The 26,258-nt window shown below is 53.2% G+C and overlaps 2 protein-coding genes across 2 annotated transcripts in view; one reads left to right on the forward strand and one right to left on the reverse strand.

The window, feature by feature from the left end:
• The window catches only part of LOC141998864 (uncharacterized), a 62,938-nt gene extending 43,005 nt beyond the window's left edge, over positions 1-19,933 (reverse strand). Inside the window, exons 1-10 of the mRNA XM_074971836.1 lie at positions 19,711-19,933; positions 19,238-19,326; positions 18,115-18,220; positions 17,656-17,769; positions 15,982-17,299; positions 15,267-15,300; positions 11,651-11,893; positions 5,399-5,596; positions 4,794-4,848; positions 290-403 (exon numbers count right to left, since the gene is read on the reverse strand). Of these exons, the coding sequence (XP_074827937.1) occupies positions 290-403; positions 4,794-4,848; positions 5,399-5,596; positions 11,651-11,893; positions 15,267-15,300; positions 15,982-17,299; positions 17,656-17,769; positions 18,115-18,220; positions 19,238-19,326; positions 19,711-19,897 (2,458 nt within the window). The 5' untranslated portion in view covers positions 19,898-19,933. The remainder of the gene's footprint in view (positions 1-289; positions 404-4,793; positions 4,849-5,398; positions 5,597-11,650; positions 11,894-15,266; positions 15,301-15,981; positions 17,300-17,655; positions 17,770-18,114; positions 18,221-19,237; positions 19,327-19,710) is intronic.
• The window catches only part of LOC141998865 (uncharacterized), a 47,176-nt gene continuing 26,212 nt past the window's right edge, over positions 5,295-26,258 (forward strand). The window contains exons 1-4 of the mRNA XM_074971837.1: positions 5,295-5,539; positions 6,713-6,799; positions 18,519-18,899; positions 21,778-21,833. The gene's annotated coding sequence lies outside the window, so the exon portion shown is untranslated. The remainder of the gene's footprint in view (positions 5,540-6,712; positions 6,800-18,518; positions 18,900-21,777; positions 21,834-26,258) is intronic.

The following is a 26,258-nucleotide window of genomic DNA, read 5'->3' on the forward strand; positions in this document are numbered from 1 at the left end:
AAGGCTCAGAAAGGGAATAGCAAATTGGGGGGGCTGGGGAAATGAAACACAGTAACCACTGGGGTGGTTGAGAAAAAAAGGAACCTGATTTAGACACTAGAAAGAGAGGTCAGTGGGGAGCTATTGGTAGATGTCAGTCAGGATCAGTGGAAGCCATGAGTGACGTCTGCCATGAAGGTATGGCACATGCTGGGCGTAAGAGATGGTGGGGAAGAACTGGGAGAGCTCACGAGGTCTTTGAGCGAATCTCAGCTGATGGCTCCCTACATCCGCTTCACTGGTTCCCCACCTGTGCAGGTACCTCTCAACATCTCCCTCTCTGCAGAGCCCTGAAGATCCGGGACCCACAGCTCTTCCCCTCTTTCCAGCCGGACGATCACATCAGATTTGGGAAGGAGAAATCCTGCCCAGGGAGTGAAATCAGGCAAGATCAGGATGCATTATATATTTGTAGAATATCAGTCACAAAGAACATTCCCTGATTTTAACCAGCCCCCATGCTGTGTGTGTGAAATGTGAATGTAGGAGAATGTGGTCACTGACCCCCACCCCCATGGGAGAGGCAGATGTCTGTATGGAGAGATATTGCACCTCAGTAGGAGTTTCTGGGGGACATGCTAACTCAGACCCAGCTCTGATATTAAGTCCCTGCCTGTTTCTAAACCTGCAGAGGCCAGGGCCCACCCCACAAATGGACCTAGTCCCAGGAAGGGAGAGGAATTGGGGTTCTGTGTGAGACAGTGAATACAGACAGGTGAAGATGAAGCTTCTGCTCCCATGTAAATTATGGGGGGTGGATATGAAGTAGGATCTCCCTTAGGTTTCTGACTCCCCTGTCCCATGGGAAAGACTCTGAAAGTCTCTGAAAGAGAGCTGAAAGTCTCTCTCTCACCAGACCAGGGGACTACGGGGCCCAATCCCCTACAGCCTAAGAGACCAGGAAAGGACCTGAGCAGAAGTCAAATTGGGCACATCACAGACCCTACAGCTTCTAATAATCAATACTCCTGGGGGAATTCTGCACCAAAAAAAATAAAAATTCTGCACACAATGCAAAATTCTGCATATTTTATTTGTCAAAATAACACAATATAATCATGCCAGTTACAAATATTTTGGTAATTTATTTCAAAATATCTGTCAGCAAGTATGTCTGTAACAATGCAGATCCAAAAAAGAAAAAAAAAGATTCTGGTAATTTTTTTTTTTTTTTTTTACAAATAGATTCCTTACGAGGCATATTAATATAGAACTTAGTGTAATTCATTTAAATTGAAATGAACTGTATTTCCTGCACCTGTCAGAAGCAGTGCAAAGGTTTAGGGGAGTCAAGGATAACAGAAGAGCTGGGAGAGAGGGAAGGAGCCTAGGAGTGAACCTGGAGGGTGTTGGGTGTGGGTATGTGGTTTTTCTTTGCTTGGGGGGAGGGGGATTGTTAGGGTGTTGGGAAGCCTCCCCCATGCAGCCCCTGGCTGACCCCAAGCCTCTCCCATTCAGCCAGGCACGTCTGCCCCTGTCCCTGCACTTCTCATCCCTATGGGTCTCTGCCGTCCCCCTCCCCAGACTCAACACCGTCACCCCACTCCTAAGCCCATGCTCCAGTCTGTCCCATTCTGAACCCCAGTCTGTGATCCCCCAGCAGCCCTGGGTGCCCCTCTCTGTCCTGACCTGGATCCGAGGGCAGGGTGCTGTGATAAACTCTACTCCTGGGAGAATTCTGCTGCACTGGGCAGAGAATTTTGTATTTTCCCGCATAAAATAAATGTTGCCCAAGAAGTGCTGCAGTTTCACATTTTGCCCACCAGAGGCCGCTGTGGCGCTGCTGTTCTGGCGCCACAATGGCCTCTGGTGGGTAAAAGGCGGAACTGCAGCACTTCTGAGGCAAAAACGTTTTTTATGCGGGAAAATACAAAATGATAGGAGACAGATGAATTCTGCATGTCCGCAGATGCGCAGAATTCCCGCAGGGGTAAATCAAAAGGAGAGGAATCCCTTACCCAGCGAGGTCACTGTCTCGTAATTCTCCTGCATGATGTCCCTGTAGAGGGCTCTCTGACCAGGGTCCAGCAGAGCCCCCTGCCCCTCGGTGATATACACAGCCTCCTCCCCTAGGGTCACTGGCATCTGAAACAGCCACAGTCACCCACTCAGTGCCTGCTGCCCCAGCCACAATCCCACTAGTCACAGGGGAGGAGGGCCAATAAAATGGAAGCTCTGTGAGGGCCAGAGCAGCCAGGAGGCTTCAGGGGGTGGGGAGAAAGAGAGAGCTCCTTGTCCTTCCCAGAAGACAGAGGAGGGTGGTGCCATCACATTTAATCACACACCTACTAGCTGATACAGGAGATGGAGGCGCCAAGCAGGGGACAGGGACAGAGCCCGGGTGGGAATCCCAATACGCTCCCCATTGCTAGCTGCTGGATGTGAGGGGATAGGGCAGCTCCCCTGGGCCTCACAGCTGGGTGGCCCCTTCATATTTCATAGTAGCCTCTGACTACTGGGCTCAAGCTTCCACACGGAGAGGCTAGCAACTTTCCCAGTTTCTCTCCAGGGGTTTGTTTACTGTTCCATAAATTGGGGGAATTCTGCCCCCTTGCAATGGGCCTGTTCCTATAAACCAGGACCCAGATCCAACAAGTCCCAGCAGGTTTCTTTCACATCCTGTCCCCCTCTCTTTCTCCTCTTGTGTATTTTCTGCCCTGGTCCCTTCAGGACAGGTCCCTGAGAAATCCCCTACCTGAATTGGCTTCACCACAGCCATTCCTTTACCCAGCCCCTTGGGAGAATGGGACAATCTGGAGCGAAACGTGGATATTATTCTGCAGCCTGTCTGGGCAAGAGGAGGGATTGGGGTAATTGCAGAAGGAGTTTTAGTCCATTTCACACCCCAATTCTCAACAGGCTCTTTCCCTGCAGAGAGACTCTGCCTGGCTGGGAAATCACTTGGTCACTTTATTACACCCCAGACCCAGACTCTCCCAAAGACATTTTTAAACCCTCCGCATAGCAAAGGGAAATTTCACTGCCCAAAACACAGAGCTAAGGTGACTGACCCACCTCGTCTGCTTCCAGACCATTGAATCAACTCTGTGTAAACCTCTGAAAACCAGGAATTAAAGATTTCCGGTCCACATTAGCCCTGGCAGTGTTTTTATACTGGGGACGTTTACCCATCCCTGTGGAACTCTATGGGAACCCCATGGCTTATTGCTAGGGCCCTACCAAATTCACAGCCATGAAAAACACGTCACGGACCATGAAATCTGGTCTTCCTCCGTGAAATCGGGTCTTTTGTGTGCTTTTACCCAGATTTCACGGGGGGGGGCACCAGTGTTTCTCACATTGGGGGTCCTGACCCAAAAGAGAGTTGCAGGGGGGTCCGCAAGGTTATTTTTTGCGGGGCTCATGGTATTGTCACCTTTATTTCTGCTCTGCCCTCAGAACTGGGCAGCTGGAGAGCAGCGGCTATTGGTCGGGCACCCAGCTCCGAAGCCACCTCACCAGCAGCAGTGCAGAAGTAAGGGTAGCAGTACCGCAACCCCCGCCCCCCCCACAATAACCTTGCGACCTCCCCACAACTCCTTTTTGAGTCAGGACTCCTACAATTACAACACTGTGAAATTTCAGATTTATATAGCTGATATCATGAAATTTACGATTTTTAAAATCCTATGACCGTGAAATTGACCAAAATGGACCATGAATTTGGTAGGGCCCTACTGATCACTGGAAGCAGTAGCCAGCTCGGGTGTGTGTGTGTGTATGGGGGCGGGGGGGGGCAACAGGACAGAAATGGGGTCAGATGTGTAAATAAGGAATAAACCCACACACACACACTCTCTCTCACCGCTCCATGTTATTGCCCTAACTGCACAGAGATGGCTAAATCTGCCACATTTCAAGCTGTCTCTCCCACACATCTTCTTTTCCCTGCATCTCGGTCTTATTTTTCACCCCCTCCCTGACAACTCCTCTGACAAAACGGGATAGCCCACTGAGGCTTATTCATGGTCCCCCTGAAGCGGCTCTCTCCTGCAGTTTGGCTCTTGGTGCAGACAACCCCAAAATTGTGAGCCAGACCCTCAAAATCATGACATTTGCTAAAAATAAAAATTAAAAAAATTGCAGATTCTGTTTGTGTGCATTCAGGCTTTTGGGTTTTACTCAAGTCATCAAGCTTTTCTGTGCAACCATGAAGGCAAGCAGCTGAGTTGTAATGACAGCAGAGAGTCACACCCTAATGCCTGGACTAGAAGGGCAGGGTTTGCCCTGAGATCTCCCAAACACAGGTTAGAAAGGCAGCATATCAGTCTCCAAAAAGCGGGAGAAACACTGGACCAGACCAGTGGCTCTCAGCCTTTCCAGATGACTGTCCCCCTTTCAGGAGGCTGGTTTGTCTTGCATGCCCCCAAATTTCACCTCACTTAAAAATGACTTACTTACACAATCAGACATAAAAATACAAAAGTGTCAACACACACTAGTACTGAAAAATTACTTCCTTTCTCATTTTGTCTGTATGAAATTTTAGCTTGTACTGACTTCACTAGGCTTTTTATGTAGCCTGCTGTAAAATTAGGCAAATAGCTAGGGGAGTTGATCTACCCCCTGGAAGACCTCTGCGTACCTCCAGGAATACCATGTGCCCCTGGTTGAGAACACTGGACTGGACTAGAGGACCTGGGGCTTTAAGAAAAGCACAAAATAACAAGAGACTGGGACTGCCAGATCTGAGGCTGTGCAAAGTCACTTCCCTGCCCGGCCCCAGGGTCTTTCCCCCGGGTCTCTCCCCTCACCTGCAGGCTCCGGCTCCGGGGCTGGTGTCGGCAGAGCCCGCGGCTGCCCCAGGGGCTAGTTCCAAGCACCGGAGAAAGTCCCACCTGGGCTGGGCACAGAGGGGAGTTAATGCAGGTCTCCCCCTGCACAGACCCCGCTGAAGCAGCTGCTCAGCCCGGGCTCCCAGGTCACAACAGAGGCAGCAGCATCTGCCACCAGGCTTTAGCACTAACTCAGATGTAGGATCCGCCTGAGCTCCGATTCCTCTTCCTTTTCCCCCAGCAGCTCCTGCCCTCCCAGCATCAGCGGCTAGAGCCCAGCTGGTTTAGCCCCTTCCTGTGCCCTTCAATACCAAGTCGGGTAGCAACACTCACAGGGACTTTCTCAGGCTGGAAGGAGCCTTGTTCCCACACAGCTGTGAATAGAACCCAGGTGTCCTGACTCCCTACCCATCCCCCCCGGCCTGAGAGCTTCCCAGCCTGGGGCGGTTTTGATTTGGTTTTCACTACAGCTGGATCCACACACACCTTTGGAGAGGCCCCAGGCACCAACCAATCCGCGGCAAGGAGACCCCCTCCACTATGTCCCATTGCAAAACCTTCCCCTGAGCCCTGGCAGTTCAAACCCGGCGGCTGCTGCATGCAGGGCGCCGCTCCCCGGGCCCCAGCCCTGGGAGGAAGCGGAGCAGAGCCAGTGCTGCCCGCGGTGCTAGGAGCCTGCTGCAGCCCTGGGGGCAGCTGGGGAGCACGGCGGGGACCCCCTGGAGGTAGCTGGGGGAGCGGATCTCCAAGGGGTTTGTGCGGAGCTGGAGGATGCTCGGGTGCTGTTGGGGGAGGAGACTGTTCAGAAGTGGGGGGTTGGAGCTAGGAGGTGCGAGGAGGGTGCTTATCACTGGGGTGTGGGGGGAGTTGGAACTGGAGGGTTAGGGGGTGTCACTGGGGAGGTTGGGAGCTGGTTGTTGGGGGGGCGTTGTTTGTAACTGGGGTGTGTGGGACATGCTGGTGGGGGGGTTGGAGGTGGAGGGTTAGGGGGTGTTACTGGGGAGCTGGTTGGTGGGGGGGGTGCTGTTTCTAACTGGAGTGTGTGGGCATGCCTGTGTGTGTGGGGGGGGGGGTTGGAGCTGGAGGGTTAGGGGGTGTCACTGGGGGAGGTTGGGAGCTGGTTGTTGGGGGCACTGTTTGTAACTGGGGTGTGTGGGACATTCTGGGTGGGGGGGGCAGGAGCTGGGTGTGGAGATGGCATGGCGGGGATGTTTGGAGCTGGGATGTTTCAGGTTAGGGGGTGCTGGTGGTTAGGGTTGCCACCTCTCAGGTACAAAACCCAGGACATCTGGGATGATGCTGAGCCCTCATCTGGGGAAAATCTGGGCAGGTGGCAAGCCTGGAGTTTTGTGGGGTTGTGTGAGGGGGAGATATTTGGACGTTGGATTTGTGCTGGACACTGATTCTAACTGGGGGGAGTTGAGGTCTGATAGTGGGGGGAGCAGGGAGCTGGTATGTGGGAGTTGATTTATGGGGCAATGGTTGGAGCTGGGGTGTTGATTGGTGGCTGTGTTTAGAACTGGTCTGCGGAGAGATGTTTGGAGCTGGGGCGAGTTGGGGGGGGTGGGAAGGGGTTTGGAATTAAGGCTGGTTGCGGGGAGGGATGATTGGAGCTGGTGGTTTGGGGCTGCACTCACACCCCCTCTCGCTTGAGCTGCCATTGTTTTTCTCTGGCCCATGGCCTTGCCCCTCTGACATCTGCCTCACTGTAGCTGCCAAACCCACAAGCCTGAGGGCCTCCTCCTGCCCTGGGATCTGTGTGAGCGAGTGCCGGAGATGGTGTACCAGCATCTGCGGGGCAGGACTGGGCCCTGAAATCTGGCAGTTGGGTGGCCATTGGCAGCAGTTTGTAAAAAAGCACCTTCTTTCTCCCCTCCCCCCCACTCCCTTTCTTCCAGGAGATGTCACAAGCGTGTCTGGCCTGTCTGAGGAAAAAGAGAGAAGACGACAAAGCTTATAGGGAGAGAAAAAGCAAAGAGCCACTGGTAGGTACAGCCTCCCACTCAAGTTTACCTGGGATTGGTTTGCCCAGAGCAACATGGCAAATGCAGGGCCCCTCCTGCCAGCCTCAGCCAAGAATCCCTCCTCATTGGAGCCGAGGGAGGAGGGCAGGGTTGGGCACATGTTGGGTAACGTGATGACCTCTGGGTGCGAGAGGCTGTTATGCAGGAAAGGGTCTGCCTGTGTATTGGCTTGGAGAGACCCAGTCCAAGGGCTGCTCTGATATTACAGTGGCTGGGGTTTCTCTATAGCAGCGGTTCTCAATCAGGGGTAAGTGTACCCCTGGGGGTACACAGAGGTCTTCCAGGGGGTACATCAACTCATCTAGATATTTGCCTAATTTTACAACAGGCTACATAAAAAACACTAGTGAAGTCAGTACAAACTAAAATTTCATACAGACAATGACTTGTTTATTCTGCTCTATATGCTGTACATGGCAATGTAAGTACAATATTTATATTCCAATCGATTTATTTTGTAATTATATGGTAACAACAAGAAAGTCAGCAATTTTTCAGTAACAGTGTGGCTGTGACACTTCTGTATTTTTATGTCTGATTTTGTAAGCAAGTCATTTTTAAGTGCAGTGAAACTTGGGGGTATGCAAGAAAGGGGTACAGGAGTCTGGAAAAGTTGAGAGCACCCGGGACAGTGATGGAGAGAGAGAATGTGGGCTGCCTGGCAAGTTTGACTTGGTGCAAGCTGACAAGGTTAGCAAAGTGCCGTGCTACTCTCCTTGTTTGCTGTCAAGCTTGGAGCTGGGGCGAACCTTTATATCTCTATGAACTCTGTCCATGTGCCAAGATGATCGGGCGTATTGTTTTCAGGGCTGCGGTAGACTGCCGCATGTCCTTCTGCCCCTCGCATGAGGGGTTCTTCTGGCTTTTCCTTCGTCTCCAATAAGTCACATTAGACAGAAAGTCTATGGCCGCCCCTTTGTTCAGGAAACTGTTTCCCTTCACCTACTTCTGGGCCATATGCTTGGGCCCCTTTTGCCAGGGCGGATCTTAAATACATTATTGCCTTTGGTGAGCGATATTTTTCCCTCCCTCCCCAATAATTTGTACTAAAAAAAATCAGATATTCTCTCTCACAAGAACTGATCATCTAGCCGGCCCCATCTCTTCCTGCACCCCGTTCTGTGATGCTGGGCTCCTGGAAAATACAGGTTCGGAGGGAACTCTACCAAATTGTGGTGGCCAATTTATGTGCCTTTTGCAGTAGATAGTGCAGATCTTCATGATATGATTGTCCTTGCTTTCCTTGTGGGCTTTGATTCTCAGCTGAAATAGTTAACAGTGTGGCCGTTTAATGTGTCGACCTCGGAGTCTGAGGTCAACATGCCATTTGGGATGAATGGAGCAGTTCATGCATCTCAGAGCTCCTGTGTCGGGCACTGATAATGGCACCAGTTAAATTTCTTTCACCTTTTTTCTTTGCCATCGTTGTTCCAGGGGCTGGTGACCTTCGAGGAGGTGGCTGTGTACTTCACTGAGGGGCAGGGGGCTCTGCTGGACCCCAGTCAGAGAGCCCTCTACAGGGATGTCATGCAGGAGAATTAGGAGACAGTGACCTCACTATGTAAGGATCCCTGTCCCCTCTGTGACTAGCTGCTGTGGAGTCTCTGGAGTGCCAGCATCCGCTTCTGCTTGGGGTTCTTTCCTGGTCCTCAAGGTTTAAGTGAAAATGTGGGGAGTCACATTTTCCCATCCTCTCCTCCAGGCCCAGAAGAATCTCTCCTTTCTCCCGCCCCTCTCCTGGGTTTGTGGGAGCCCCCCTCTCTTTTCCTTGCTGCATCCCATCATGTCATATTGATGAAATGTAGCAACACCCCATAATATCAGGATCTGTGATGACAGGCACCCAAATCAGTGACTTCTCCCTATCTACTCTGATCTTCTTTTAACTGCTGTTGGTCCCTTAGATTTAAGAGCAGGGGAGTATCAACCCTTTATTCCCCAGAACCCTTGTGAGAGAGACTCACTCCCACACCCTCTTCCCAGGAAATTCAGAAACTCTGCAGGGAGTCTAATCCCTCCCCCTAGGAGGCAGAAGGGCTGTATAGAACTTTGCATTCACACAGACTCCCTGGTCCCTTCCTGCCTGGACTTCACCCTATCCATAGAGAGGCCTTTGGAGGTTTAGAACCAGACAAAGGGCTTAGCACCAAGACTGTGTCAGCCCATGCCTGAAGATTCCCGAATCCCCTACAAGAGGAACAACACTCGCCCCTACACATGCAAACGTTTCTCACCCCCAGTATTACCATGTACACTTCCCATGTATTCCTCCTCCCCCCCACCCCCAATACAGAAGGAGGCTGAATCAAAATAATAGAGCGTTCTACATAGGGCATATTATCAGGAGATATACTTCCCCCTGATCATGCATATTTTCTTTCCGCTGAGCAGGGTGTCTGATTTCTAAGCCCAACATGATCTCCCAGCTGGAGCGAGGGGAAGACCCATGCATCCCAGACCTCCAGAGCTCAGAGAAAAGGGAGAGTCCAGGGGGTACCTGCACAGGTGAGGAATTGGTTAAAATGACCCATTGACAAAGGAAGTAAAAAGTTGGGATTCCCACAAAGGCCTCCTGAGCTCCCCCCAGTTCTGCCTCATCTCACCCAGGTCAGAGCTGTCCCCAGCCGGTGTCAACGTTACTCATGGCTTCCTGCCCTGGCTGACTGACACCTGGCCTTAGCTCCCTTCCCCCTGAGTGTTCAGATGGATGCAGAGGCAAAACTGGTCCTCTCCCCTCTCTCTCCTCCGGGGGAAGGGAAATCAGCTTCTGATTTCTGTATGTGAACAGTTAGTTTTGTTTTGAGGTTTGCCCTTCTCTGAGATCCCCTGTCTCCCCGGCACAGGGAATGACTCGCATTTGGGGTTTCTCTCTGTCCCTGCAAGTGACTTGACGGTGGCTGAGAACAAGGAGGAGAATTCTCAGCAGGAAGGCCCTGAGCCAGCGGAGCCTCATGGGACAGTGTCAATAAAATCAGAGGGGAATGTGTCCCTAAGCCTGGAACGGGGGGAATTGCATGGGATGCCATCAGTAAAAACCGAAGGGAACTTTTCACAGAGTTGTGAGCAGGGAAAAGTCTGTGAACCTCAGTGTGGATCAGAAAGGCTGCAAGAACACCAGCTGGGGATGAGTCAGGATAAATCCACTCATGATGTGGGAGGTTTGGAGGAACTCAACAAAAGCATAACCCAGCCGAGCAGCCTGGTGGGGGAGAGACCCCACAGGTGCGCTGAGTGGGGGAAAAGCTTTAGTTGCAACTCGCGCCTTATCCGGCACCGGAGGATGCAGACGGGGGAAAAAACCCTACAGCTGCGCCTACTTCAGGAAAAGCTTCAGCCACGGTTCCGCTCTCGTCCGGCACCGGAGAACCCATGCGGGTGAGAGGCCTTACAAGTGCCCCGACTGCGAGAAAAGTTTCTGCAGCAGCTCGGCGCTCACCAGCCATCGCAGGCTGCACATGGGGAGAAACCCTACGCCTGCTCCACATGCGGGAAGAGCTTTAGCTGCAGCTCGTCCCTTGTGATGCACCGGCGAGTCCACACAGGCGAGAGACCCTATACCTGCCTGGGCTGCGAGAAGAGCTTCCAGCAGAGATCCAACCTGGTTGTGCATCAGATACTCCACTGTGTGAATAGACCTTACAAATAAACAAATGCCCGTCCCATCCCCAGAGCATTTGCAGTTCTCAGGAATGTCAGGGGGCATTCGGTCACCGGCTGCCTGTCTCTGGGGTCAGGAGACAGCAGTAGCCTACTCCAGCCTGATCGGTACCGCTCTCCGGCTCGGCAGGTGGAGGAACAGAGACCCCATTCGGCTCCGCCTTCCTGCTGCAGCCCCAGCTTCTAAGTCCTTTGCTTCATGGCAGGGGAGGAACAAGATCATCCCAGGCACAGAAGGCAGATGGGAGGGACTCCCCTCCCTTCTCTATCCATGGAGAGGGATACTCCAGCCATGTCTCGCTCCAGAGATCTGTGCCTAGCTTCACCCAGCACCTGGGCTGTGATCCCCACTCTGGTTTCCCCAAATAGTCGTGGTTGACCAAGGGCTTGTCTACATAGGGAAATAGACTGGAACAGCTATTGCCAAATGATTTTGGAAGTAGATTAAACTAAACCACAAAAAGTCACTCTTGATGTGGTATAAAAGCATCTGCACAGGGTATTATTGTAGAATAGCTCTTGTGCTTTACATCCATACCCTAGCTTATTTGGAATAACTTCCCTGCGTAGACAAGGCCTTAGAAAGTTGCTTCTAAGTTTTCCTGTCACAGGTGATCAATCTGCTTGAGGGGAAAAGTGACAATGAACACAGCCAAAGAGAATACATTTCAAAAGTCACAGGCTTGTTCACTGAAGTGGTTCTGCGGTATTCTGCCAGGGATGAGATCCTCAACTGGGAGGCATTTAGCCCTTTGGGGAGTAATGCAAAACAGGTGCATTATAAGGGGAGCTAATTGCCTAACAGAGAGGGCACTGGCCTGGGACCAGGGTGTTCAATTCATAGAATCACAGAACCATAGGATTAGAAGTGTCCACAAGGGTCATCTTGTCTAACCCCATGCCAAGATGCAGGGTTTGTTGTGTCTAAACCATCCAAGATGGGTGGCTCTCTAGCCTCCTTTTGAAAACCTCCAGTGAAGAAGCTGGCCTGTGGTTCCCCTGAGGTCCTTGTGAGTTCCCTGACTATCAGTGGATTTTACCCACTTTCTCTTCTGGCTGGTTTCCCTGCTGCCCCTCTGGCCTGTGCTGTCTCTCACAACTTTTTCACTGCTCATGACTCCTGGACACATGCCATTTGGATCTTTGCAACAATACCCCGTGCAGGTCCACATGCTCAGCATCCTTCTGCTGAGGATTCTGTTCCTCATTCTCACTCACCATCCCACCACCTGTGCAGGCACCTCTCAGGATCTCTTGTTCCTCTGAGCCCTGGAGATCTGGGACCCATGGACCGCCCCCTTGTTCCAGCTGGGAGATCACATCCAGTTTGGAAACTGGAAACTCCAGCGAGGTCACAGTCTCATAGTTCTCCTGTATGATGTCTCTGTAGAGGGCTCTCTGAGCAGGGTCCAGCAAAGCTCACTCTTCATAAAATACACAGCCACCTCCTCAAAGGTCACCGGCCCCTGCAGTCTCCAGCCCAGGGGGAGGGATAGCTCAGTGGTTTGAGCATTGGCCTGCTAACCCAGGGTTGTGAGTTCAATCCTTGAGGGGGCCATTTAGGGATCTGGGGCAAAAATTGGGGATTGGTCCTGCTTTGAGCAGGGGGTTGGACTAGATGACCTCCTGAGGTCCCTTCTAACCCTGATATTCTATGAAGCTTCCACAACCTCCTGAGGCAACTGTTCAATGGGCCTATTGTTCTTAGAGTTAGGAAGTTTTTCCTGAGATTTAATCTAAATCTGCTATGCTGTAGTTTGAACTCATTGCCTCTTGTCCTGCCCTCTGTGGCAAGAGAGAGCAACGTTTCTCCATCTTTTTTATGGCAGCCTTTGAAGACTGCTGTCAGGTCCCCCCCTTAATCTCCTCTTTTCCAAACTAAATATACCCAGTTCCTTCAGCCTTTGCTCAGATCAGGGCCAGCTCTACAGTTTTTGCCGCGCCAAGCAGTGAAAAAAACTGCCGCCGCGGACAGCAAAAGGGAGAAGATGCCGCCGAATTGCCACCGTGGCTAGAGGAGCTGCCACCCCTTTCGCACTGCCGCCCCACGCAGCTGCTTGGAACGCTGGTGCCTGGAGCCGGCCCTGGCTCCGATGGCTGCATTCCATCCCTTTGATCATCTTTGTCGCTTGCCTCTGGATCCTTTCCAGTTTCTCGACATCTTTTCTATACACTGGTGACCAAAATTTGGCACAGCACTCCAGCTGAGGCCTAACCAGAGCCAAATAGAGCGGTACTATCACCTCCTGCGACTTGCATGCTATGCCTCTGTTAATGCAACCTAAAGTTGCATTTGCTTTTTTTGCAACAGCATCGCATTGCTGACTCATATTGAGGCTCTGATCCAAAATAACTCCCAGGTCTTTCTCAGCAGTGCTGCTGCCAAGCCAGTTAGCCCCCATTCTGTATCTGTGCATATGGTGCTTCTTCAGTAAGTGCAACACTTTACATTTGCCTTTCTTGAATTTCGTTTTGTTGTCTATAGCCCGGTTCTCCTATTTATCAAGATCCCTCTGAACTTTAGCTCTATTCTCCAAAATGTGTCATCTGCAAATTTGATCAGCATGCTCTCTAGTTCTACATCCAGGTCGTTAATGAAGATGTTAAACAACACTGTACATGGAACAGATCCCTATGGAACCCCACTCGAGACCTTCCTCCAATCTGACATCATTCAATTAATAATTACCCTTTGTCTGCAGTTGTTTAACCAATTACATATCCACTTAATGGTAGTTCTGCCAAGCCGGCATTTCTCCAGCTTACTTATCAAAGTGTGCAGAGGGACTGTGTCAGAAGCCTTGCTGAAGTCCAGGTAAATTATGTCCACCACATTCCCGCATCCACCAAACCAGTTACTCTGTCAAAGAAGGAAATCAAGCTGGTTTGGCATGATTTGTTCTTAGTAAATCCATGCTGGCTCCTTGTGATTACCCCTTCATCCTCCAGGTATTTGCAAATTGAATGTTATACATTGCTCTATTACAGGGGTGGCCAAACTTACTGACCCTCCAAGACGCATACGACAATCCTCAGAAGTTCAAGAGCCGGGGCGTGACTGCCGAGGCTTGGGGCTTCAGCCTTGCAGGTAGGGGGATCTCAGTCCTCAGCCCCGTGGGAGATGCCTGCCAGGGTTCGGGGCTGAAGCCCTGCTCCTGCTGAAGTTCCAAGCCCCAGCAGGCGTGCCCTGTGGGACTGAAGCCCTGAGACCTTCCTTCCTGCTGGACAGAATCCTGAAGTGACGCATGGGGAGGGAGGCACACAGGGTCACATACCCTCCCCCAGATTTTTGCCAGGATTTGCAGGCCCTGCTCAGTCACATGGTGCTGCCTGACCACCTCCCTGCATGGCAGCTGCTGGAGCTGGCAAGCTGGGAGCTGCGGCTGTGGGGAGAGACAGCGGCCAACATCTGGGAGCTGCAAGGAGAGCCGTTGCTTTCGCTGCTGCCTCTCCTTGGGGAGCTAAAGCAGCGACCCCTTCCTGCAGCTCCCAGCTGTTTGCTGCTGCCTCTCCACGCAGAGCAAACACTTGGGAGCTGTAGGAGGGACTGCTGAGGATAAGAGGGGGTGTGCTTGGGGGGCATGACTCAAGCTGTTGTGGGGGGCAAACCTTTAAATTGTGCCTCCCCACACTGTTTTCAGCAGCCACCAGTCATCTCTGGCAGAAGCCCCTAGCCCTGCCAAAAGGCAGAAGCCCTAAGCTCCCCCGCACCCCGCAGTCTGGTAGGCAGAGAATGGGGGGTGGGGGGGCTCCGCGAGCTGCACCTGAACTGTAAAAGAGCCACATGGGGCTCGCGAGCCACAGTTTGGCCACCCCTGGTCTAGTAGCTTCCCAGGGATCAAAGTCAGACTGACTGGTCTGTAGTTCCCAGGCTCCTCCTTCCCAAATCCCCAGCTTGGCCGGTGACCCCAGGCAAGTTACTTCCCCATCTGTAACAGGGCGACAATGGCATTCACCTCCATCACTTTGAGACCTCTGGATGAATAGCCCTATAGAAGAACTCGGTATCATCATCAACTAGTGCTGCCCCAACCCCTCCAGTAGAGCAGTACCCCTGTCCGCCAGCAGAGGCTCTAGCCCTGTGTTTCTTCTCCTGCAACTTCCTAATTCCCCACATAACCCATCTCCCCGCAGGCAGGGCCATCCCGAGCAGGGTGTGGGGCCCGGGACATAGAAAGTCGGCACTTATCTGCTGGGGGGTGCTCCCCCCAGCTCCTGCCCCCACTTCACCCCTTCCCCCAGGGCCCCACCCTGCCCTGCTTCTTCCCACCCCTGCTCCGCCTCTTCCCACCCCTGACCCTTCCGGTCCCGCCTCTTCCCTATCCAGTTCCACCCCCTCCCCCAAGCGCACTGCACCCTCGTGCCTCTCCCCTCCCCACCAGTGCCAGATGCTGCAAAACAGCTGATCGGCGGCAGGTGCTGATAGGGAGAGGGAAGCGCTGATCAGCGGGGCCCACCGATGGGCAGGAGGCACTGGGGGGAGGGGGAGGTTAGTAGGGGGGCTCCTCCTTCCCCCCCACCCGCCACTCGACTCCCTGTTCACCTCCTCACCCCTCTCGCCCGCCCGCCCCACCTCCGCGCCGGGCACCCGCCTCCTCACGAAGGGCGGGGCCCCTCAAGCACGGGGCCCGGGGCAGTCGCCCCAATTGGCCATACCCTAGGGACGGCTCTGCCTGCATGCTGGTGGCTGGAAGTTGAAGCTAGACAAATTCAGATGGGAAATAAGCACACATTTTAGCAGTGCGAGTAATTCACCATCGGAACAACTTACCGAGGGTGATGGCGGAGTCTCCGTTACTGAAAATCTTTAAATCAAGATGGAATGTTTTTTCTGGTTCAAACGGGCACCATTCCAGGGAAGTCCTATGGCCTGTGTTACACAGGAGGTCAGACTAGATGATCACAATCCCTTCTGGCCTCCGACTCTGGGAATAATCTTCACCCACTGAGCACGTCCTCCCTAATTCCCCAGCACTCAAGAGGAGGGCTCTGTAGTTCCCCCCACCCTGCTCCCCAGCACGCAGGGCTCCGTAATCCCACCCCTCCCAGGCACGCAGGGCTCCAGACAAGCTCCACCAGCTTCTCAAGAAAGCACAAGGAAGTTTCAGGGAGGGAACTTTTTTATTTACGTGGGACCGGAAGTGACCCGGACACGGAACCAGGAAACTAAGCAAAGGTGTCCGGAGAGAAGGTCTCTGCTCCCCCAACCTCAGGGCGCTGAGCGGCCAGGTGCCGTGGGGAACAGAGGAGTCGTCCACTCCAGGGTGATGGAAGCACTGGTGGAAGTGGGGGAGGGGGTTCTTACTCCACCCTCCCCTGGAGGAGACGGGTGTGTGTGTCTCTCTCTCCAGCCTCCCCATCAGATCAGCAGGAGGCGCGGGGTCTCCAGACAGCTGGATCTGCAACAGCAAAAGGCTCTTATCTGACAAAGCCCAAGAGTCAGCTGCCGCCATGTCCTGGCCCCAGAGAGGCTGGCGGGGGATCACTCCCGCTGGCTGGCCCTAGCCGCGGCACCAAGGGCACCGTGCCCCCCGTGGTGCAGCCTGCGGTGGGTGATCACATTGGAGCTCTGGCTGAAGCGTTTCCCGCAGTCGGGGCAGACGTAGGGTTTCTCTCCGGTGTGGGTCCTGCGGTGCTTGGTGAGGGAGGAGTTGACGTTGAAGCCTTTCCCGCAGTCCAGGCAGACGTAGGGCCGCTCCCCGGTGTGCACCCTCTGGTGGGTGGTGAGGTGGGCTCTCTGGCTGTACTGCCGCCCGCACTCCCCGCACCGGAAGGGCTTCTCTCCCGTGTGGATGCGCCGGTGCCGCACCAAGTTGGAGACCACAGCGAAGCTCTTCCCGCAGTCGCCGCAGATGAAGGGGGTCTCCCCGGTGTGGCTGCGCTGGTGGGTGAGGAGGTAGGAGCTGGTGGTGAAGCCCTTCCCGCAGTCGGAGCATTTGTAGCGCTTTTCGCGCCGGGAGGCGCTCTGGTGCCGGGCCAGGTGGGGCCGGTCGCTGAAGCCCTTCCCGCAGTCGGCGCAGCTGTAGGGCCGCTCGCCGGTGTGGGTGCGCTGGTGGGCGATCAGCTTGGAGCTGATGGTGAAGCCTTTCCCGCAGTCGGGGCACTTGTAGGGCCGCTCACCCGTGTGCAGCCGCTGGTGGGTCAGCAGGTTGGAGCTGCCGCTGAAGCATTTCCCGCAGTCACTGCAGGCGTAGGGCCGCTCCCCGGTGTGGATGCGCCGGTGCTTGATGAGGTCCGAGCTGACGTTGAAGCACTTCCCGCACTCCAAGCAGACGTAGGGACGCTCGCCGGTGTGCAGCCGCCGGTGGGTGACCAGGTGGGAGCGCTGGCTGCAGCGCCGCCCGCAGTCGGGGCACTTGTAGGGCTTTTCGCCCGTGTGGCTCCGCTGGTGACGCACCAGGTTGGAGACCACGTTGAAGCGCTTCCCGCAGTCCCCGCAGGCGTAGGGTTTCTCTCCGGTGTGGATCCGCCGGTGGGTGACCAAGGCCGAGCTGTGCCCGAAGCCTTTCCCGCAGTCGGGACATTTGTAGGGCTTCTCGCCGGCATGCCCACGTTGGTGCCGCAGGAGGTTGGAGAAGGCGCCAAAGGTTTTGCCGCAGTCGGCGCACGGGTGGGGTCTCTTGCCCCCGTGGGTCCTCTGATGTGCCAGGAGGTTGGACCGCCGACGGAAGCTCTTCCCGCAGTCTTTGCACATGTTCAGTCTCTCCCTGGGGCGCGGGCCCTTGCGCAACAGGGAGTCTTTGCGGGTCCTAAATATTTCCCCGAGGCGAGTGGAGTGATCTGGACAGGAGTCAATCCCCTGCACTGGGGAGAAAGGAAATCTCAGAGAGGGGAATGGCAAAGGGGAGAAAATAAACCAAAATAACTGCTGGGGAGACTGAAAAATCAGGAGTCAAGCCCTTCCCCTGAGGAGGAGCAATTCTATCTCTGCATCCCGCTGAACACTCAGCCCGGAGGGAGGTTCTGCCAGCTGTCGGTCGAGGCGGGTGGGAAGCCACGAGCGACGTCTGCCATGAGGGTATGACCCCCGTGGCGGACAATCCTGACTGGGGCAGGGGGGGATGAGGCAGAACTGGGGATGCTCATGGGGCCTTTGTGGGAATCCCAGCTGTCTCCTTCACTCACCAATGGCGTCTGTGTCAGTTTCATGGATTCCTCACCTGGGCAGTCTCCTCTCGGGTTCTCCCTTTCCCTAGAGCCTTGGAGATCTGGGACCCACAGCTCTGCCTCTTGTTGCCGCTGGGAGACAGCATCGGGTTTTGGAATCGGAGATCCTGTTCACAAGACAGCAGAGTGGCAAAGACCCTGGTTGGTTAAACTGTCCTAAAAATTTACAGCAAGAATGTTCTGGGATTTGGCTGGAGGGGGAACATTCATGGACCACGTTCATGGACCCCTTGGGGAAATCTCTCTCTGCCCCTTTGAAAGCCCAGGAGGTGGAGACAGGATTTAGATCATTCTATTTCCAAATCTCTTGTCCCATGGGAGGAGGCATGGAGGTTCTGGCCTCATCCCAGAAATCTTGGAGACCTAGGCCAATCCCAGAGCTGCAGCTGCCCAAGGCACGTCAGGGACTATACAGTTTCTAACAAACGATGGGAAAACACACCCTCCCTTACCCTGTGAGGTCCCGTTCGCATGGTTCTCCTGCATGGCGTCCCTGTAGAGGGCCCTCTGACCGGGGTCAGTGAAGTACAAAGCCACCTCCTTGAAGGTCACCGGTCCCTGAAACAACAGGCATTCGCCACTCAGCACTTGCTGCCTCAGCCCCAATCCCACCAGCTCAGCCACTGGGGACCCAGACTGGTGTGTCTGCTCCATTCCCCAACACATTATGTCCTGACAGTTCCCATAACCCCCCCAGTTAGATTTGCATCCCAACTGGTCCCTCATTCCAGACTGCTCCATGCACACCTGCCCTGTCATCACACCCAGATTTGCCTCTTCCTTGCTGTTCTGGACATAAGAATGGCCATCCTGGGTCAGACCAATGGTCCGTCTAGCCCGGTCTTCTGTCTTCCAGCCGGTGCCAATGCCTCAGAGGGAATGAACAGAACAAGGCAACTATTGAGTGATCCATCCCCTGTTGTCCAGTCCCAGCTCCTGGCAATTGTTTTGCAATGTAAGGACAGTCAGATCAGAGAGCTGCGGCTGTGGAAAATGCTTCTGATGCTGCAAGATCAAATCAAGTCTTGTCTTGACCTGCCGGCCCTTCCGACTTCGTACACGCATGGCCCTCATCCCATCCGCATTACAGAAACAGCAGCGCAAAGAGACTACGTGGGAATCAGGGGTGTGGCCTAGTGGTTAGAACAGGGCAACACGGCTGCAAAGTTACATCACATCCCCGTCCTTCAGTTCCTCATCAGTACAATGTGGATAACAAGACCAGCCTAGCTCCCAGGTAGGTGAAAGCCTGGGGTGAAAGGAGGAGCATTAACGTATTATTATTAGACGGAGAGAGGCCAAATCAGAAACAGCTCCTTTGGTACGCACGCTCACAACCACAAAAAGTCACCCAAAGATGCTGCTCCAAATGTGGCAGTTCTGGCCCCAGTTTGTCACAGGGTCAGGTCTCATTCCACCCAAGAGAGGAGATTCCTGCTTCCCAGTAACAGGCATGAACAGGGTCCATCACACCCCTTGTAAATAAAAATTCCCTGTCCCAACCCAACCCTGGGTATTTCCTGCCCCTCTCTCTACAGGACAAACCCACAGCAGCTCCCTGAGAAATCCCCCTACCTGAGCCGGCTCCGCTCCAGCCATTTCCCTGCCCTGGCCCGCAGGAGGACGGGATGATCCGGAGTGAAACGTGGATGTTGTTCTGCGGCCTGACGGGGGGGAAAGGGGAGTGGGGAGGTTTCAGATGGGACTTGAGTCCACTTCACACCTCGATTCCCCCCTAGCTCCAACCCTGCAGAGAAACCTTCCAGATTCTGCTGCCCCTGCTCTCCCCCGTCTCCCTCCTGCCCCCTCTCCCCTCCCCTCGGCTGGGAGACTCGGTCCCTGGCCGGCCCGGGCCATTCGCTCTCCTGGAGCTAGCTCGGCTCCTGCAGGCACTCAAGGGGGCAGAGCCGGGGGGGGGGGGGCAGCAGCAGCTCTGGGACTCGCAGACCCCCGCCCCCCCGGGAGCAGAGCTGCGGCGAGGAGGGGCCGTTGGTGCAGAGTCACTTTCCCCCCCGGCCCCAGCCCTTCCCCCGGGTCTCCCCCCTCACCTGCAGGCTCCGGCTCAGGGGCTGGTGTCGGCGGAGCCCGGGGCTGCCCCAGGGGCTGGTTCCACCCACCGCAGAAAGTCCCGCCCCCCGGCTGGCACAGAGCGGGGTTAATGCCGGTCGCTCCCCGCATAGACCCCGCTGGGGAGCAGCAGCGGCTCAGCCCGGGCTCACAAGCATCGAGTCCCATCCAGGAGCCGCACAGCCTCTCCTCGCTCCCCCCAGCAGCTCCAGCCCCTTCCTGTTCCCCTCAATACCAAGCCGAGCTGCAACACTCACTGGATGGAGCCGCCCTGGTCCAGGCTGGGGGGGCGAACTAATAAAGATGCTGGGTGAGGCCCACCCAGCTCAGCGAGCCTCCAGCCGGGGGAGGCGGCTCTTTCTGCAGCTCAGTGACCCTCCAGCTCTTGCCTGGTCCAGCAAACCCCCAGCAGAGAGCAGAGAAAGCTCAGCCTGGTTCCTCCTCCTCGCTGCAGCCCCAGCTCCGGAGTCCTCTTGCCTACCTCGTGATGAGGGAAGGCGTGACCGAGAACTTCCCTTCTGCTGAATCACATGCCCAGTGAGGGGCTGTTAAGGGTTAATGGGATTTTATGAACCCAGTGTTGCCACAGGAAAAATCACGAGCTAAACCATAGGAAAATCACAAGATGGACTTAAAAAGGGTGAGGTTTTAAAAGGTCGAGGTTCCTTTTGTTTGCTTTCTACTTTTTGGAACCTTTAAGGAGTTCTGTTTTCCAGGTTTCTTTGGCATGGGTTTTGTTGTTTTGGTGTGGTTTAGAGGGCTTTTATGTTTGTTTGTTTTTAAAAGAAACATACCCCCTTTTCTAAGTGAAAGCAGAGATTTTCCCATGATCACAGGAGTCCAGGAGCTGGGACTTTAAGGAAAATCCCAAATATCACAAGAGAGGTGATTAAAATCCAGAGAGTTGGCATTTCTGTTATTTAGTATATATTTATTTATGAGCTCTGTTGCAGAAGCATCGAACACATGTACACACACACAGACACAGACACGCACACAAAATCACTGTGTCCCTGGACTCTAAAGGGATAAAATCACCCTGAAGAAAGCAAAGGGTTTTTAGTAAGATTATTTAACTGTTTTCCTTTTAAAAACAAAACCAAAAAACCTTTTTATTAAGGCAAAGTTACAATAAAAGGTTAACATACTACATTATTTATCCCGTCAGTATTAAAAGAACCAGGCTAAACCAGAATCTTTCCTTTGTTTTTAACAACTATTTTATAATGTTGCCAACTCCCACAATTGCATCGTGAGGTTTGCAATCTTTGGTGCATTTCCAAAAGCCCCAGCTCCTGAATTCATGTTATTCCACGAAAGTCTCAGCTTTCAGTTATAAAAATACAGGAACACAGGACTGGAAGGGCCATTCTGGGCTAGTGAGAAATCCACTCTCTCGCAGGCAATCCCATCATATAATCCCATTCATGAATTTATCAAGCTCCATTTTAGTACTAATTAGGTTGTTTGCCCCCACTATGACTATTGAGAGGCTGTTCTAGAACTTCACTTCTCTGATGGTTAGAAACCTTCCAATTTCCAACCTAGATTTATTCACGGCTGGTTAGTTTCTTGCCCTGTTGGTTGCAGAGGAAAGCTTGCAAATTTGACCTGATTGTTTCATAAAAGTTCAAAAGGTAGAAGGCAAATTAAAAAAGCCATCATCTATCTAATCTAACTAATCTATCTATTTATCTATCTCATGATCTGCAAGGTAATCTCATGATCTTGGGAGGGACCTGACTCATGGGTTTTGAAGATTTGCAGTTTGTTGTGCTTTATTCAAATCCAGTGAAAACTGAACATTTGGGAGAAAACATGTCTTTGTTAGCGGTCCGACACTCTGCTTCTTCAGCGAATATGTGAAAGCTCACAGTTCACATGTCTCAGGCTCCAACTGCCAGCAAAGCTCAGGGGCGTCTGATTCAGATGTCCTGATATTGCCCAGTTCAGAAAAAGCGGGGGAGGTGGATTTTTAAAATTGAGGTTTCCTTTATACATCATTTTAAATAAAAGCACAAACTCAATGTTAAAACATCCCTTTGCAGGTGACTTTGAAGAGTGAGGATCGGCGTGCGAGCAGTGACTGAGAAACGCAGGACAGGTAGCACAGACTCTCCATGTGTGTGGGTAGAAAGGCGAATGAGACACCAAGAAGCATCGCCGCCCTCTGGTGTGAACCCCATCCTCCAGCCACCCAGTGTGGGTCCCTCATAGGTCCTTGGGGTTAGCCCCATGCCCCAGCAGCACCCTGACATGATCCCCCATCATGTCCCCTGTCATAAATATAAAGGGAAGGGTAACCACCTTTCTGTATACAGTGCTATAAAATCCCTCCTGGCCAGAGGCAACATCCTGTTACCTGTAAAGGGTTAAGAAGCTCAGCTAACCTGGCTGACACCTGACCCAAAGGGCAAGTAAGGGGACAAGATACTTTCAAATCTTGCGGGGGAGGGGGGGAAGGCTTTTGTTTTGTGCTCTATGTTTACCGGGTTGTTCTCTCTTGGGACTGAGAGAGGCCAGACAGAAATCCATCTTCTCCAACCCATCCTAATCCAAGTCTCCAATATTACAACCAGTATAGGTAAGCCAGGCAAGGCGGATTAGTTTATCTTTTGTTTTATGTGAATTTTCCCTGTGTTAAGAGGGAGGTTTATTCCTGTTTTCTGTAACTTTAAGGTTTTGCCTAGAGGGGGATCCTCTTTGTTTTGAATCTGAATACCCTGTAACACATTTTCCATCCTGATTTTACAGAGATGATTTTTACCTTTCTTTCTTTTTTTTTTAATAAAACCCTTCTTTTAAGAACCTGACTGATTTTTCCATTGTTCCAAGATCCAGGGGTTTGGGTCTTTGATGATTTTGTAACAAATTGGTTAGGATATTCTTCTCAAGCCTCCCCAGGAAAGGGGGTGTGTAGGGCTTGGGGGGATATTTTGGGGGAAGACGTCTCCAAGTGGTCTCTTTCCCTGGTCTTTGTGTAAGACGCTTGGTGGTGGCAGCATACTGTTCAAGGACAAGGCAAAGTTTGTACCTTGGGGAAGTTTTAACCTAAGCTGGTAAGAATAAGCTTAGGGGGTCTTTCATACGGGTCCCCACATCTGTACCCTAGAGTTCAGAGTGGGGAAGGAACCCTGACATGGTAGCAGAGCGGTGGGATCATTTTGAACCAAAAGCACAGACCTGAAGAGGTTTTTTTTTAAGCTGAGAGCAGCTAGAGGGTTTTCTGTCTATTTGCCTGGAGACAGAGGTGTTAGTTTTTTTACAAAGGGATTTTTCTTTTTTGAGCTGGAGTTTTCTCTACCTAAAGGCAGGATAGTTAACCTCCTGCAGGGAAATGCACATAAAACAAAAGATAAACGAATCCGCCTTGCCTGGCTTACCTATACTGGTTGCAATATTGGAGACTTGGATTAGGATGGGTTGGAGAAGATGGATTTCTGCCTGGCCTCTCTCAGTCCCAAGAGAGAACAACCACGTAAACAAAGAGCACAAAACAAAAGCCTCCCCCCCCCCAGGATTTGAAAGTATCTTGTCCCCTTATTGGTCCTTTGGGTCAGGTGTCAGCCAGGTTAGCTGAGCTTCTTAACCCTTCACAGGTAACAGGATGTTGCCTCTGGCCAGGAGGGATTTTATAGCACTGTATACAGAAAGGTAGTTACCCTTCCTTTTATATTTATGACATCCCCCTGGTGTGATCACCCATAGGATCTTGGCTCAGGCCCCTCACCCAAGGGGGTCTCTCTCCCTCAGGCATCCCTCAGGCACCTGCCCCCAGCCTGGTATCTGTTGCCCTCAGGGGACCCCCCTCACCAAGCGAGTAGGCAGTGGTCAAGTTTGAGTGGAGGCGACACAGTGCTACCCCCTCAGACCAGCTTGTTTGTGGCTCAACATCCCCTCCAGAGGGGGATCACACCCCAGCTGCATCCCGGGGGTCCAGCCCAGCACTCCAAGCGGCGCCAGTCTCCTGGCACCAGGGGAAGGTCAGCTGGGATCCACTCCCCATCCTGGGGAGCCCAACCAAGGGCTAAGCTCTGTCCCTCGTCCCCAGGTACAGCCTGAGGGAAGCACGAGAGTGATGGAGTCACATGGGTTGGGGAATGTCTCCTCCCCTCCTTCAGGACGGGGGGGAAGAAAGGGACCCACCCCTGAAGCAAAGGAAGCTGGTGGGGCTGAAATGGGGCTCTGGTGTCCCCGCATTGAATTCCCTGGAGTAGGGTGTAAAGGGGCCACCTTTTCCCCAAGACCCCACCCCCACTCATTCCTCTCTGTCCCCTCTCCCTCGTCGCTCACACTTGTGGGGTGGAGGGAGGCCAAAAGTTGCGGGAGGGGGAGGCCATAAGAACATGAGAACAGCCATTCTGGGTCAGACCAAAGGTCCATCTAGCCCAGTATCCTGTCTTCCGACAGTGGCCAAAGCCAGGTGCCCCAGAGGGAATGAACAGAACAGGTAATCATCAAGTGATCCTTTCCCTGTCCCTCATTCCCAGTTTCTGGCAAACTGAGGCTAGAGACACCATTCCTGCCCATCCTGGTTAATAGCTATAGATAGACCTATCCTCCATAAATTTATCTAGTTCTTTTTTAAACCTTGTTATGGTCTTGGCCTTCACAACATCCTCTGGCAAAGAGTTCCACAGGTTGACTGTGTGTTGTGTGAAGAAATACTTCCTTCTGTTTGTTTTAAACCTGGCTGCCTAGTAATTTCATTTGGTGACCCCTAGTTCTTGTGTTATGAGAAGGAATAAGTAACACTTCCTTATTTTCTTTCCCCACACCAGTCATGATTTTATAGATCTCTATCTTATCTCCCATTCGTCGTCTCTTTTCCAGGCTGAAAAGTCCCAGTCTTATTCATCTCTCCTCATATGGAAGCCGTTCCATGCCCCTAATAATTTCTGTTGCCTTTTTCTGAACTTCTTCCGATTCCAATATATCTTTTTTTGAGATGGGGTGACCACATCTGCACACAGTATTCAAGATGTGGGCATACCCTGGATTTATAGAGAGGCAATATGATATTTTCTCTTTTATTATCTATCCCTTTCTTAATGATTCCCAACATCAGGCTGTGTTAAGGGAGGGAATGCAAACATCCTACTGCCAGGATATATAGGATAGGTAACCTTCCCCTGCGGTATGGTGTGTGTTCTGAGTGTGATAGTGCAAAAACAGAGAGAGAGCAGATAGAGACAGGAGATGGTTGGGGATCTGAGGAGAGATTTCTATATGGGGAGATGCTGAAAAGACAAGGGCAGTTTATGGCAGAGAGGCAAGAAGTGAGGGGCCAGTGAGGGATGAGCAGAGCTGGGGGGCTGGGGCTCTGCTGTTCAGAATCAGCCTGGCTCAGCGTTGAAGGAGAAAAGGAGCCAGGTCTGGTCTCGGTGCTGGAACTGGGGCTGCTCACTTGAAGCGGTTTCCATGATATCCGGGGTTTACAGTTTGGTTCAATGGCTCTCAGCACCTCCACTGTACACATTGTTCCAGCTCCCTCTGGGCCCTGCTCCACCACAGCCAGGCAGTGGTTTTGCCGCAAGAGGGCTCTAGTGATGCTCAGGGAGGGGAGGCTGGTCTCTGTTAACTGCCTGGCTTGAGCTTCCTGGGTCAGAGGCTGTGGTGGCTGCATCTGAGCCCGGGCTGAGCCGCTGCTGCTCCCCAGCGGGGTCTGTGCGGGGAGCAACCCGCATTAACCCTGCTCTGTGCCAGCCGTGGGGGGACTTTCTCCGGTGGGTGGAACCAGCCCCTGGGGCAGCCCCGGACTCTGCCGACACCAGCCCCTGAGCCAGAGCCTGCAGGTGAGGGGAGAGACCCGGGGGAAAGAGCTGGGGCCAGGCAGGAAAGTGACTCTGCACCAAGGGCCCCTCCTTGCCCCAGCTCTGCTCCCGGGGGGGCGGGGGTCTGCAAGTCCCAGAGCTGCTGCACTCCCTGACCCCCCCAGGTTCTGCCCCCTGAGCGCCTGCAGGAGCCGAGCCAGCTCCGGGAGAGCGAACGGGCCGGGACCCGGCCAGGGACCGAGTCTCCCAGCCCGAGGGGAGCAGGGAGCAGACCCCAGTCCGTGCACTGGCTAAGTGTGCAGCTGTGCTCTGGGTGAACCGAAATGTAACATGCAGAGAGCAGTGAGTCTCCATGGGGTTAGGGGAGGGTGTGAGCAAGGAATGAGAATTGTAACCACCAGTGCCCGGCATAACCTCTGGGAGACCGGAGCAGCAGTGCTGGCTTGATGCCCTGCCTGGGACTGACTCCTGGTGCAGCCAGCACTTCTCGGAGCATAGCTAAAGTTCTGCAATCAACGCATCCCGGGTTGGCAGGATGGCTCTCTGCTTGAGGCACTGGCCTGGGACACCTGGGTTCTGTCCCTAGCTCTGCCACTGATTCCCTGTGTGACCTCGGGAAAGTTGCTTAGGCCTGGGCTACACTGCGGGGGCGGGGTTTGAACTAAGATACGCAACTTCAGCTACGCTATTTGCATAGCTGAAGTCGAAGTATCTTAGTTCGACTTACCTGGCCGTCCTCACGGCGGCGAGTCGAC

This window comes from Natator depressus, chromosome 14 (genome assembly GCF_965152275.1).
Source record: "Natator depressus isolate rNatDep1 chromosome 14, rNatDep2.hap1, whole genome shotgun sequence".
Classification (NCBI taxonomy): domain Eukaryota; kingdom Metazoa; phylum Chordata; order Testudines; family Cheloniidae; genus Natator; species Natator depressus.